This window comes from Mastigoproctus giganteus, chromosome 12, assembly GCF_048544385.1.
Source record: "Mastigoproctus giganteus isolate SK-2022 chromosome 12, ASM4854438v1, whole genome shotgun sequence".
NCBI lineage: Eukaryota > Metazoa > Arthropoda > Arachnida > Uropygi > Thelyphonidae > Mastigoproctus > Mastigoproctus giganteus.
Genome location: NC_143586.1, coordinates 146,782,194 through 146,797,675, shown reverse-complemented (window position 1 = coordinate 146,797,675; position 15,482 = coordinate 146,782,194). Strand labels below are relative to the sequence as shown.

The 15,482-nt window shown below is 36.9% G+C and overlaps 1 protein-coding gene across 1 annotated transcript in view; it reads right to left on the bottom strand.

Annotated features, from left to right (window-relative positions):
* LOC150077492 (solute carrier family 45 member 3-like) overlaps window positions 1-13,462 on the bottom strand; it is a 44,246-nt gene extending 30,784 nt beyond the window's left edge. The window contains exons 1-2 of the mRNA XM_090385920.1: window positions 12,296-13,462; window positions 655-760 (exon numbers count right to left, since the gene is read on the bottom strand). Of these exons, the coding sequence (XP_090242046.1) occupies window positions 655-760; window positions 12,296-13,462 (1,273 nt within the window). The remainder of the gene's footprint in view (window positions 1-654; window positions 761-12,295) is intronic.
* Between the last annotated feature and the right edge of the window lie 2,020 nt (window positions 13,463-15,482).

Genomic DNA, 15,482 nt, shown 5'->3' with positions numbered 1-15,482 from the left:
TGTTTCTGCTGATACCTGCTATTCTAACCTAGTCCATCTGTAAATTCTACTTCTTCAGTTACATTACATTCAAAGAATTACTATCAGGACAACCAATATCTGCACAACAGACCACAGCCATAATTATAAGTAAACTAAAAAAAGAAGGATCTGTATATACACTTTTAAACTTCAGTTGCAAGCAGTAAATCTTGTAATGCATGTATTCTGCTAAATATTCTTCAATCAAGGGTAACTTATTCTTTTTCTGTAGAAACAAATGAAAATGGGTGGTATAAAATAATGCCAAATATAAAGTTTCTTTTTTTTTTTTTTAAAACTTGCAATCGTCATCAGCTGTGGCATTCTTCCTCTTATTATATTTAACTACATCATTGCAAAAAAAAAAAAAAAGCTATTTTCATGGCAAAAGTGTAACATATGTGTAAATTAGAAAAATACCAATTAGTGTGCTTAGGACAGATTCCCTTAACTGTAATTAAAATTAATCTATTTACAGTAATTGACATACCTCTTAAAGGAATTTAAACACACTAGTATGTCAACTGTTGTAAAGATATCACTAACAGTTAGCAATAACATAAAATACTTTACAAAAGTTTGGAAATTATTTTAGATCAATTTTTTTTTGTATTGTATAAATTACTGTAATACCTGATAGGCAGTGCAAAAGCAGTCCCCAAGATCCCATCCTCACCCCTTCATCATATAGATCCTCAGTACCTTCTTCATTTCCATGTGGTTTTCCTTGATATATCACCTACAAACAGAATATTCAGAAGAGCAGTAGAAAAAAAAATATATATATTAATAATTTTCCCTATAAGAGACTAGAAAGAATATTACAAACGGACCAATTTATTCAGAGATAAATCATTTTGATCTCTGAACTCTGTAAATTCCCATATCTGGTAATCAGAAATGTTTTCATAAAAAAAAAAATGATACCATAGAGTAAGAATATACATGGCCTGTCAAAACATTATGACCACTACCTAATAGTGGGTGTGTTCTCCTCTTACCACCACCACATGATAATGCATGGACTCTATAAGGCCTCATCTTGCCAGGATTGCAATATTCCATGGTGAAAGAACCAAACACTGGATCTATTGATCCAAATAATCTCAGAAATGTTCTATGGGATTCGTATCCAGTGAATTTAGTGGCCAAGGTAACACAAAGTCAATTTCATGTTTGGTGAACAACATATCTGGGTAAACAGTCGCCACGTAGAATGGGTAGTTTTTAGCATTCAGAGTGTGGTCTAGGGGGTATGAGGGCTCCAAGGGATTCCCAAGAAACATCAAAGTGATTCCTCTTTCTCTCCACAGTTTTTCATTCTAACTCCACATGCCATAGTAGGAAACATGATTCATCAGAAAATGCAACTTTCTTCTAATCATCAATGGTCTAACAATGATCTTCAGATGCAACCTTTAGGTGTCATTATTGATGGGTGGCCATAAGCATGGTTATCTTGACTGAGCACCTACTCCAAAGGAGGGTTCATTGGATTGTAGTTTTGGAAACAATGCTGGTCACCACTCTGTTGAAGTTCATGATCAACCATCCCACTGTTTTCCGTATATTGGTAAGCACAAGGTGGGACAGCTTATGGGCACCCAACATTAGCCCAGCAACTGCTGCTCTATCCATTACTCATCCACCCTTGGAACATCTTAACTACAGCATTCTGCAAACAGCCCACAGTATTGGTTGAAGGGTACTGTTACCCTTCAACCAATACTCAACAACCATCCTTTTTTTTTTTGCAGTCCATCAGATCACGTTTCTTACCCATATCAATTAAGTACTTTGTATAGACTGTATGCCACCTGCCTGGCTCACATCACAACAGGTGAGGAAGAACAGACAACTGCTGAAACACAGATGCAGTCATAATGTTTTGACTGGATAGCATACGAGTACAAATAACTCACAATTTTGCGGACTAATAGGGGGAACGGGTGGTCCGAATTTTCCGAATGAATATTTAACGAAACACTTAACTTGTATAGTACCAATAGGTAGTATACACACAATACAGATTACTTATAAGCAATATAAATAGTACAATATGTAAAAATAAATAATGTAACAAAAATCATAAACTATTTTCTCTTACCTTAATGGAGATAGAACTGAGTTTGTTCTGCCATGATCGTATAGTAGGACTCAGACTAATTTATTCTGTGTCAGTGGATCTTCCTAGCTGTGATGAGGCAGACGCAGCAACAGGTTTGAAGAATGTCCAGCTTCATCTGTTTACCTCCCTTATACTGCTCCCTTACGACAGGCTCTCCTAACATACATTAAGACAGTTCTATCTCCATCAAGGTAAGAGAAAATAGTTTTTGATTTTGTTACATTATTTATTCTAGTGTTTATTTTTACATATTGTACTACAGTAATACCCCGAAGTTACGCGATAGGTGGGTCCGACGAAAATTGCTTAAGTCGAATTCGCGTAAGTCGGGGTACAACTTTGCATATAAATACATATAAATTTTGTTTAATTGGGACCAAGGACTAACAAAAACACTAGTTTAGAAGAAAAATATTTAATAAAATTGCAATTCTTTATACATATTAATACAAAATATGTATTAAAAAATAAATGAGTTATGTAAAAAAGTTATTTCATTGTCGATGGCTTCATAAAATCTAACAAATTTGTCTGACGACACAGCGCATTTTTTTCACGCAGAATTTCTTCGTAGCAAGTTAATTTTTTATTCCTTGCTTTGTAGCTATAACGTGTTCTTCATTGGAGTCTATGTGTTCTAAAATTTTTAAGCCCTTTTCAATTGAGCTGAGACCTTCTGTCAAACTTGCAATTGTCATGTGCTTTTCTGGTGGAACTGGGTATGAAGTGTCGGATACTTCAGTGACGTTTTGCTCATGCATCTCTGTGAGTTCATTCATTGTCAGCTCCTGACTATGTGAATCCAACAGCTCGTTGACATCATCACCATTGACTTCCAAATGTAATTGCCTGGCAAGATTAACAACTTCTTCTATCACATGAGCGACATGATCAGTTTCTGGCGTTGTTTTCATCTTGTTTTTGAAAAAAAAAAAAAAAAAAAAAATGAACAAAGTTTCTTCCAGAGACCATTCGATGTGTTTTTTGTGAATTTCAACCCAGGATTCTTCAATGATTCTTACGGCATCTAAAACATTGAATTGTTTCCAAAAGTCTTTAACAGATATCTCACTATTTTGTCTCATAGCTTCATTCAGACGTGCAAACGAACGGCTCGTGTAGTAAGCCTTGAATGTTTTGACGACTCCCTGGTCCATCGGTTGAAGCAAGCTGGTTGTGTTTGGAGGCAAAAACACAACTTTCACACGTGGGTCGAAATTAATTAGTGTGGCAAGAGGGTGACCGGGTGCACTGTCAATAAGAAGCATCACTTTAAATGGAATCTGTTTAGACTTGCAATAACGTTCGACTTCGGGTATGAAGTGGCGACCAAACCAGTCCTCAAAAACGGAAGCTTTCACCCAAGCTTTATGATTTGACTTCCAAATCACTGGTAAGCTAATTTTAGATATACACCTAACGAAAAAAATCAAGAACCGCGTAACTCTGAGTTCGCATAAGTCGGGGTATTACTGTACTTATATTGCTTATAAGTAATCTGCATTGTGTGTACACTATATTAATAGGTGGTAGTGGGGCTAAATTTCACTGCTGTCCTTTTTGGTTTGTTAATAATTTCTTCATTACTGGATGCCCCTCAATGCCACCTGCTCTCACTTTATCAGTAATCTGCACTGGTATCAAGATTTGGTAGCTCGGTTCCACATCAGTTACAGCATAGCATTTGGTGGAAGTTGGAGTCTCAAACCCTTCAAAATCAATGTCAGGGTCACTGCACAAAAGCAACTTCTTCCAGCTATGAGCCAGTGTGGTGGTTTTTATGTCTTTCCAAGAATCAGTAAAGTTGTAAATTGCTAACTTCATGTTATAATTTTTTGTTCTGCAGAGTACACCGGCCTCTTGTGTCTTCAGTTAAGTCTTCATTCAGGTACCTCTTGCATGAAACTATGAATTCTTGATCCATGGGTTGTATCAGGAGGGAGAAACATGGTATGGATCTTGCCATCACTGCTGACTAATTTCTCAGCAACTGGATAAGCAGGAGCATTATCTAATTAGAGAAGAGCCTTTAAATGATTGGGCACCACCTTTAAGACTTCTTCTGATATTGACATACTTCACGGACAAAATGCTTGAAAAACCAGTCAAAAAATATGCTGGCATTGAACCATGCCTTCTTTGAATGGTATTAGATAACAGGCAACTGTGTCATGTAATCTTTCAAAACACGTGAGCAGATGATTTGCCTACGACAGCCAGCTTTAGGCGATGGAGGCCCTAAGCACCTGCATGGTATAAAGCTGAAAAATGCTCCTTGCTCATTTTCTTTCCAAGAGTTTTGTCTTATTTCTGAAGGGTTTGTTATTTGGTTTTTAGGAGCATTAGCAACTAAGGCCATATTGCTCCAGGATATGCAGTGGTCATTCCCTGACCTTTCCGCAACTTCCGTATTTGGTGGCGACGAGCTCGAACCCCGGTCTAATCAAGAAGTGTGTGCTACGCACTGCTGCTCCTTCCCACCTGACTACGGAGGCGCCTTTTTGAAGGGATCACCAGAATAACCCAGTCTTGTCTTCATTATACAACCGGGATAAGAGCAGGCCCTTCTCCTTTATCAGTTCATTGAGGTGGAGCCTGACAGGCTCAACTGAATGTGTTGCAGCAGACCCAGCTTCACCTTGCTCATTCCTGTTACACATGCCATGGCAGTGTTTAAAGCACCACAGCCACCCAATACTAGCTAATTGTTAATGTCCATATGTCTAGCCAGTTTCTCAGCTGCAGTGCTTAAGGTAACACCAGTAAAATTCACTCCACATAATCGCTCCTGCATGTACCATTTGTAAACAGCTTCTTCTAGAACTTTATCTTTGCTTACTGTCGTGTGCTTTTTTTTTTTTTTTTTTTAATGCAAAGCTTTAGAGCTTTCTTTTGGCCTAGAAAATATCAGAAACAGTTTGCTTTTTAATTCCATACTGCTCACAAACACCGAACACCAAGGCACCAGACACTCAAATGTACATTCTTTCTTTTAACATTTGTTTGTTTTGAAGCCATTGCTGGTCACAAAAATTATTTGAAATAATACTAATAATGGATAAATGTTGATACAAAGTGCACTGTCCTTACACTCGCAACAAAAACAATATTGCCGCTGTGCATACTAACTGGTGGATGTCCCGCGAATTTCGGTCGGCATCTGGGAAATGGTAGTATAGTGGAATTTTGTTTGGAAAATCCAAAATCTGCGAAACTGAGGGGAAAGTGTACTTTAGATACATTTTTTCAGGTGACCGGCGTGAAACCTAATATAAATATATGTAACATATAAGCAGAAAGATGTGGGCATGGGCAGTTTCTTAAATTTTGCACCCTTAACAATTTTATATAGTGGCTAATACTTTCATGTTTATATTTTAAGTTCATGATGGTTTTTTTTTTCCATTTTGAACAGAACTAATAAATGTTTTGTTTCATTGAAGATGATGCATATAATAATTAATGCAATCCATTAACAAAAGGTCAAGCATACTGCAAGTGGAATTCAAAAATATTTTCCAGAAATAAAGAGTTGGCCACCAGCCAGGTGTTACATGACCTTCTTCGCCACTTTTAGTGGTGCAAAAATTGTCTAGTTTAGTCTTCAAGCAGGCATGCCGTCCATGGTGGATTACTACAAAGATCATTACATCTAAAAAAAAAAGTAACATTGATGCCAATTTTACCACTTGCATTTTATTTCAATCTGCATGGGTAATTGTTTTGTTATTGAAGAAGTTAACCATAAAAAATAAAATAACATGTTTTTGTTAAGCCTATTCTTGATCATTACATGCTAGTGTTAAAAAACAAGAATTTAAAATCAGTGGCTTCTATTAATCCACCTGCTTATGTGTGCTGGCTTAAACATTTCATTACAACATCTGGTAAGCACCCAACTGTTGATGGACAACATAGTTTTTCATTTCAACAGTATGGGCAACTCTCGGTTTACGAACGAGTTCCGTTCCAAGATGTTGTTCACTATGCGTATCTTGCATTCCTGAGCTTCGATACGTATCGTATACGTTAGCAGCCATTTTAAAGCATAAAACCATGTACTAAACATCGAATGGTCTATAGTATCTATACAATAGATTTTATTATAATGTATGTACGTATGTGTTGCTGAGTGTCAGTGCAGTAGCATGTGCTCCTTTAGTAGATCGGGGTTCAAGACCATGAGTGCTAATTATGGTCGATCTGCCAACCCGCACTGGAGCACGTGGCAGATTATGGTCCATTTCCCTCAACATGAATTGTTGAGGAGGCTTCCATCCTGCAGTGGGGTGATAATGGCTGCCAGTTTACCTTTTTTTTTTTTTTTTTTTTATTTATGTGTTATGGTTTATTGTATACAACATGTAACATAAGAAAATAACAAGATCGCTTAAATTTTTAAAAATATATTTTTAAGTCACCAAATGCAAAACTACACCTAACGGTGTCTATAAAACATTTGTTGTTGTGCGACGCAAAAGATCAGTCGGGTGCTGGTATTATCCATTTCAGGTATCTTTGCGACTGGAAGAGAAAGGGATGGGGAAGCTTCCTTTTCTCAGACTCTAACTGAACCAACGGTTGACCGTCTAAGATAACCTAGGCAAAGCAAGTGATGATCCTATTATATTATTATTATAATAGGGGAAATCACCGATTTCTTTCTCATGAGAAAACATTCTACACGGCATGGCATGTAAACCAACATTTTTTTTTACTGGCTAGAACTGTTCAGTATAATTATCATAATAAATAAATAAACCTTTTGTATTTAAATCTTACAACTATGTTCGCTATACATTTGGCATTTCGTTTTATAAGGAACTATCTATTGGCGACTTTAAGAAATTTTGAATGAATTGTGACGTTCGTTATAGCCAATGTTTGTAAACCAAGAGTTGCTGCCTGTATAGACTCACAGTACACTCTTTTCCCTATACTAACAATGAAGACACATCCCAAATGCATGGGGAAATACAGAAAATAAGCATATGTGAAATATCTTTAGAATACTAAAGAGGATTTTATTTTAAAAAATGTTCTTAAACTAAACAAAAGAAAAAAACTTTCCTGAAAAGTTACAATGAGAGCATCACTGCACCTATGGAAAATCCTTAACACTGGAGATGTATATTTGTCTCTCCAATATATAAAGGTGGGTAACTACAAACTTGTAAGTTTATAGTTACCCTGATATGAGTATAAACAGATGTCAAAGAAATTTATAAATAATCATTACCATACTTCAGTCGCATAAGCTTAAATCAACAAAAAAGGTTGACATCACTAGTCCCAACGTACTTGATGTAGATAAGTGCATCAGAGCCACCTCTCTCATTCCCTGGGTGACCTTAGAGACTTGTGACCCAGAGCTAGCTGTGAACATTCTCACAAACTGGATCAACCCGGTTGCCAAATATGCTGCCTCTAAAAAAATCACAATCAGTCCATATACAAGACTTTGGTGGAATTCAGAACTCAAAATGAGTTTCCAGCTGATGCAACAGCTCCATCGCACATGGAAACAGTCGCAAAATGTCAATGATTGCATCGTTTATTCAAGGGCACGGGCTCAATTTAATCGCCTGAAATCTGAGGCAATCAAATTATACGTTAACCGAGATCTGGCTAAAGGAAAAATTCCATACAAGAAAGTGAACCTTCATTTTCCTTTGCAACTTGATCCTGAATCGTGGCTCGATTTCGTCACAAAATTTAATCGTAATCCTATGCCAAACTCAGATCTGGCTCTACTAACAGAGCCAACCCAGCAAGAAGTGTTGAACACCATTCAGATCACAAAACAACAGCTGATCGTCGCCATCAATTCTCTACCTGCCTCATCAACCACTGGTGATGGAGTTCCCCAATTCATGCTCAAATGCCTAAGTCCATACATTATTCAGCCACTTTTAATTATCTTCAACCAGTTACTCTCAAACCAGATTTTCCCACAGCAATGGACAAACTATCTCATCAAACCTTTAGCCAAAGTTCAGTCGCCATCGAAACCTAAACACTTCTGACCCATCTCCAACTCCTCCAGCCTGCTGAAGCTCCTGGAGAAGACCTTACTCCCCATCCTCACCAAGCAGATCTTGCCCAGTAATCCAGCCCAAATTCACTACTCCCTTCCAACAGATCAATGATCACCAATCTGCTAGCCACCACGAATACTATCTTGTCAGGATTCGAGAAAAGGCACGAACTAGCTGTTACTTACTTAGACATTGAGGCTGCATTTGATGCCGTCCAAGTAAACCAACTACTCACTCTCCTGGAATGCCACTTCCAGATCACAGGGAACATATTATGCTTTCTCTCCTCTTCTGAATAACAGAGTTATAAAGCTTCATACAGGAGATCGCACCCTTACTAGATCCGTCACAGCAGGCGTCCTTTCCGGCCTTCTGTTCTCATCTATTATCTTCCCACTGGTTGCACATTCTCAATGTCTACTGAGCTATGCAGATGATATCAAGATACTCACTCCCATCATCCCTGGTCAAGGCCTCGATCTGGTAAAAACAGAAATTAACAACACGCTCACTGCAGTCACATCTTACCTCTGCCAGTTTGGGCTCAAGATCAATCCTGCTAAGTCTGAATTCATGGTGTATTCATTGAAGCAAACTCCTTCTTCGGTCGACAACACTCTCATCCCAATTGTGTCCAGCCATCGTGATCTCGGCATTGTATTCGACTCCAAACTTCGATTCAACGCCCACATAGACATGCTCCTCACACGTGCTTCAAGACTCTGGTGGATAGCAAAACAGCATCTCCTTCATATCAGAGATAAAAAGACAACCGTGAGGTACATAAGAACAATTATCTTTCCACCTTTACTCTATGCTGCTGAAATTTGGGCGTCAACGGCACCGTCAATAAAGAAACCACTCTTTGAGACAGAATTCTTGCTCCTAAAGTCGGCCAACAGGAAGCACAACCTTCCAGCTCTGATTCGTACCACGCAGCTTGCCGACTCTCTCGGGATTCCACGGCTTCCCACCTTAGTCGATGACCAACGCCTCCTAGCAACAGTCAGGATGATAACAGGCATAATCGCAACACCTTCATTCTGGGATACCTGTGGCTGGAGGATCCCCCCCTGCTGCCCTTAGGGCCAACCCTGAGATCTACTCGCATTCAGCACGACTCCATCTCTCGGACAGGTTCCTCCCTCAGCAGATGTTCAAGCAAACCCGGGCACTTGACGCTGACCTGGACAAATTCGCTGTTGACCGGACTTACCGGAAAAAAAATTATGACTAGTAGGACTAATCAGCAATGACTGATGTGTACCTTGCATATGTTCCTGTCTGATTGAGCTGGTGCTCTTATCTCAATGTTAAGTCAACTCAATCAAACTTAACTCTCATAAGGAGTTCTCTCCTTTGTATCAAAATATGTTTTCATTTGTAAAATTACCTTTTTTTGTAAATAATTGTTTGAGTTTCCCGGAAGTTTCGGGAGCCTGTAAAAATGTAAACCCCTGGCTTTTTGGCCGTGAAGGGCATTAAAGACTCTCTCTATCAACACAAACAAACATGATACTTCACTCCCACACTAACCACTCAGCATTAGTAGAGGCATATGATGCAAGAAAGCAAGCTTATATACCATCAGCAAAAAAAACTCCCCATCCATTCACTCCAAATGCTTGTCCAGTTCTGCCTTGAACTTATTCAAGTTTTCAACCTCCACTACGACAGATGGAAATTTGTTCAAACTATCAACCACCCGTTGGCTGAAGGCAAATTTCCACACAGCTATTCTATAATTGTCTTTCCTCAATTTGAATTTATGTCCCCTCAGGTGAGTAATCTGTGCAAGAGGAAGAATCCCATCATTGAGCTTGCTCAAACCATTCAATGCATTATACACCTCAATCAGGTCACCTTGCACGTGCCTAGTCTCCAGACGTTGCAATTTGCAGGAAGTAAGTCTTTCTTGGTAAGAGCAACCTTTTGTTCCACTCACCAATCTCCTTGCCCTTATCTGTACTCATTCCAGCAGGTCTATATCAAACCACAAAAACATGTATACTACTACATACTAGTATTAACCACTTATATACTTGGAGGGCGTGAATTAAAAATAGTAGAAGAATAAAGTGATTTGGAAATTATAATCTAGGAAGAAACAAAAACAAAGTATTCCGTGTAGGGTACACAGGCAGGTCACAATGTAAGGTTGCACTTAGTCTGAATCCAGATATGGGGATCACACCTAAACAAAACACCTAGTTTCTTGAAAATTTGCAAAGACAGGCAATGAGCCTGGTAAAACACTATCTACATGAAGAAAGATTTCAAATATTTTGGGCTATAGAGCTTTGAAATAGGTACCTTACAGGGGATAATGAAGCAAGGTGAAATTTTCACAATATTAAATTTCACACTTTAGCCAGCAGCAACTACTTTTTGGAATAAGAAGTTGACGATGATGGATTAGGAAAATTTAAAAGTCAGCTATGTTAGTATCTATGGAGAAGGAAGCATAAAAGTTGTTTTTTAATGTTGTTGATTGGCTCGTGCAACAAAACTGTTTTCCCTGCACCATGTGGCCAATATTAATAGTAACTGGATAAATGGCACTAACAGATGAAACCTCCATACAACATTAATGAAATGTAAAATAAATATTACATAGCATTTTATTTCCTTTTATCAATTATTGCAGAAACTCCCAGAGATAATATTTATAATTATATTGCAAATGCAGACATCAATGAAGAAATTTAAATAACTTTTCTTATATACTTAAATGAAAAATTTCAACATTCATGCAGATTGTGTAAGATTAATGTTAACTGCTCAAAATTGTAACAAATCTAGCTACTGGCAGGAATACTCCTTTTAACATGCACTGATATTATGCTTAACAGACAGTACTACGATGCTCTTTAATTCATGCAGGGCAACAGTAAGAGTTACTGTTCACTATGATAGTCATTCATTCACTGAATTATTAAATTATACATATATTTTAGAAGTTTTATGCCACCAGTAAAAGGAATTAAAAAAAAAAGGAAGAAAGCATTCATCAAATTAAGCAAACAGAAAAATGCAAAATGTATTATTAACTGAGGTTCAGCTCATTCGTGATAGATGAAAAATTGTTAGTGGTCCAGCAACTGGTAAATCCTGACATATGGGATGGAAGAGTGGCTAACAATCATAATCAAGGTACACTAATCCAATGACACCAACATATATTTTTCAGATTTAAATTTGCTAAAACTTAAGTCTAAAACAAATTATGTTATGGCTAAGGATCAACAAATTTGTTGATCCTTAGCCATAACATATCTTACATATTATGTCCTTAAGCTGGACATTCTCTAAAAAGGTTAGTTTCTCTGTTTAGCAGGATAAAAACCTATAACTTTTTAATAAAAACTTCCACATGACACCTTTAAGACCTGTAAAATGAGATTATTAAAGTGGGATTTTCCAGATATTTTTCTAACTATAGGAAAGTTTTCTGGAAATTCAAATCACTAGTGATAAGTAAATAAACTTCTCTTGACACATTAAATAATCAGATTTTCAAATTATCTACTCACCATTTTGTTAATATCTAGCTATCAAATTTGGAATTCATTTGTTCAAACAAAGCCACAGTATTCATTTTGATGATACAACAATGAGCAATTTTTATTTTGCAAAGCAATCTAAGGTGTAATCTTTCAGAACAAATACCAACAACTTGATCACATGCATACACTAATGCTCACAAGAAGCAAAAACATGAAGTAAACTTACAGAACAATTTAACCATTGTAATGTGGTGTACAGTGTTTCATCATCAGACCCCAATAGAAATCCTTCATCTTTAGCCCAGTTGCAGTCATGTGGGGGACCTTTTGGACTATATTCAATAGAGGTTACTCCAATTTTTAATCAGAAAAGAAAAGACTGTTTATTCGGCATTACGGCCGAATAAACAGCGATTAAGAGCATAAAAGTTGGGACTCGTATATGTTCACTGTATTAAAAAATAAATAAGTTTGTAAATGTAATAATATAAAAGCATGCTATTATACTGACATATTAAAAAAAAGGTGAGAGGAAATAACAAAGATACTTTCAAAGCAAGTTTAAGGGGGAAAAAAATAAAGAACACAAATCAAATACCTACCTGCCCTACAAAATCAGTATAGAACATGTCATGGCACATAATTGCCATCCATCCAAACAAGCTTGCCACAAAGAGTCTCAGTAGTACAGGTGGCATTGAGAAAAACACATGTATCTGCACAAAAGGACAGAGGACAGTCTTTCTGATGAATACAACAATATACAGTACAGTCCTAAACAAACAAGATATTACACCAGTCAGAGGCCGAAATGTTCTTCGAGAAAAAACACATGAAAGTGAACAACAGGAGAAGCGGTGATTTGGCATCCTGTTTCCACCTGAATGTTCATGAAATGCAGTGCCATTAGAAACAGGTGTTTTTCTTCTCAGAGATGGAAGCAAATGATCAGATAAAGTAATGACTTCATTAAGTCCAGTGTTATTTCCACTGGATGGTTTTAACAAATGGACTGAATTACTGGTACTAACCATCTTTATATGTTGTGGAAAATTTTCTTCAGCAACAATAAGGTTAACAAGAAGAAAAAAGAAAAACAGAACTGCCAAAAACATAAAAACAGCTCTTTCTTGTCCACCAAGTGCCATACCAAAAACAGTTGAACTCCACTTCAGAGAAGTAATTAAATATCCTATACATCCGCCAATAGATAACATACAAGAATATACTACAAATCCAATCTGCTGTTCTTTCGGACTCAAGACATCAGACATCAATGATTTACATGGGTTCATTAATGCTTGGCTTGCAAAATCCAACAAAATGACTCCACCAGCTAGAATTGATGTTGCACTTATCATTCCTAACGATAAATGGAGACTAGCTTCTTTACTAAACGGTATAATCACCAATGAAAGCAGCATAAGAAGTCCAAGTATAAGAATAAAAGGACGTCGTCTTCCAAAATGACATTTACAGTTATCACTCCATCGACCAATCATTGGCACAAGAAAAAGGGAAATAAAAGGTCCAATTGCCATAACAGTTGTCATAGTCTTTTCTTCGAATCCCATCTTTAACATAACTGGAGGAATATAAGTGAAACCAGCACTTGCACATAACTCAAGACCAAATGCTAAGACATTTATACCAACCAATTTGAGCCAAGCAACAGAATTGGTAATCCGAGAAAAGAACATGATGGGTTCTATCTGCAAAGCAGCATCCTTGGATAAAGCCAAAGTTTCTAAATGTTCTTCATCCTCCATGGCAATATTTTTCCCGTAATTAAATAAACTAATTCATAATAATATATGGCAACATACTCTTGCTGAATAAATAAATCTTCATACATGTACTCTCTTCTGGATTACTCGATCCTTGAGATACAATATATCTGTATATAAAAAATAGACAAAAATTAGTTATTCAATAATGCAGTTAATAATCTCAAGAAGCTTCAAGCTTAAAATATATCAATACTTGCACAAGTCAAAATTAGAACTGAAAAAAAAAAAAAAAAAAAAACCACACATACACACATCATCAATCCATATATGTAAATGAAAGTATGTTTTGAGTGATCAAGCATTCCTCTGAAACAAAATAGAGGACTGATACTAAGTTTTCACCATAAATTGTTAGAATGACAACACTGATATTTTTCATATTTTCAAGACTTAATTACAATATTCTTAAAAATATAGAGTTAAGATTTAACCAAGAGGTCCTCAAACTTTGCTATGCCACACGCCTCTAAAATGATAAATGAATTTGTGCAATTGCTCCCATAAATAAAACTAATATTTTAATTTTTAAGAGTGACTAGAAATAAACATACTCTATGTTTGACTTTATACGACAGCTCGTCACCTTATTGATTAAAATTCCAATTCCTCTCTCTCATAGATGATATTGCACCCTGCTTCCATGATTTTCTAAGGTGTCTTCTCTTCCCGTCTGGTATCCGCTCATAAAATTTTAGACCATCCCTCTTCATTCATGCATAGATGTCCAAACCATCTCAGCCTTCTATTTTCAATTTGCTCTATAATATCTTTATCTGTGTGCAAATGCCTTCTAATTTCCTTGTTTGTAACCTCCTCAAGCTTGGAAACTCTAGCACTCTGATGAAGGCAGTCCATCTGTAGGGCCCTAAGCTTCTTTTTGTCACCCTCTTTCAGTGTTGGCACCTCCGTAGCCAGGTGGGAAGGAGCAGCATTGCATAGCACATGCTTCTTGATTAGACCGGGGTTCGAGCCCGTCACCACCAAATACGGAGGATGTGGAAAGGTCGGGGAATGACCATCGCATATCCCGGAGCAATATGGCCTTAGTTGCTAATGCTCCTAAAAACTAAATAACAACAACTTTCAGTGTCCACACCTCACATCCGTAGCAAAGTACCAATCATACTAACAACTGTCCGATACATTTTTCTTTGTTCTAAGGGAGATATTGTTGTCCCACCAGATAGCATTGAGGGTACAAAGAATCTTTCTACTTTGGTGAATTCATGTGCTAACTTCCTCTTTCCCCAGTCCTTCCTTAGTTATAAACATAGCCAAGATACTTGAAGAAGTCAACAGGTTTTAGATGTATAGATTGTGTGACTTCCAATTTGTCTAGATGCTCTGCTGTGCTTATAAATTCTGTTTTTGTGAAGTTGATATTGAGGCCCCATTGGTTAAAAGTAAGATGCAATTTTCTTAACATGTATTCCAAATCATATGCTTCTTGTGCTATGATGACCTGATCATTGGAAAAATTGAGATTCCATAAATATCTGTCATTAATTGGTACTCCCATTCTTGCAAGGTGCATTCCAAGAAAACATTATACAATGTTTGATGATAAGCTACAACCTTGCCTCAGCCCCTTCACTGGATAGATTGGGTTAAATAGAGACTTTCCAATTTTAATAAATGCCACATTGTTATCGTATAATTCCCTAATCAGTTCAACAAGTTCTGTATTAACTGACATCTGCTGCAGGGCTTTCCATAATTCCTTTGTTGTCCACACATGAGCAACCGGACCAAAATCACTTTGTTCTTTGCTAATCTTATCTTGTACCTCCTCTCGTAATTTAAACTAAAGCACCTTAGAGTACAATCTGGACATAGCGCAATTCACAGTATTTCCTTTTTTTTTTTTATAAATGGATGATTAAATATACTATTCACTTTTAATAATTAATTAGTCTACATTATCAAATAAAACAATGATAGAGCCAAGCAACTTTATAAGATGAAACTACTGCACTGGAAATAAATGATAGAAAAAAAA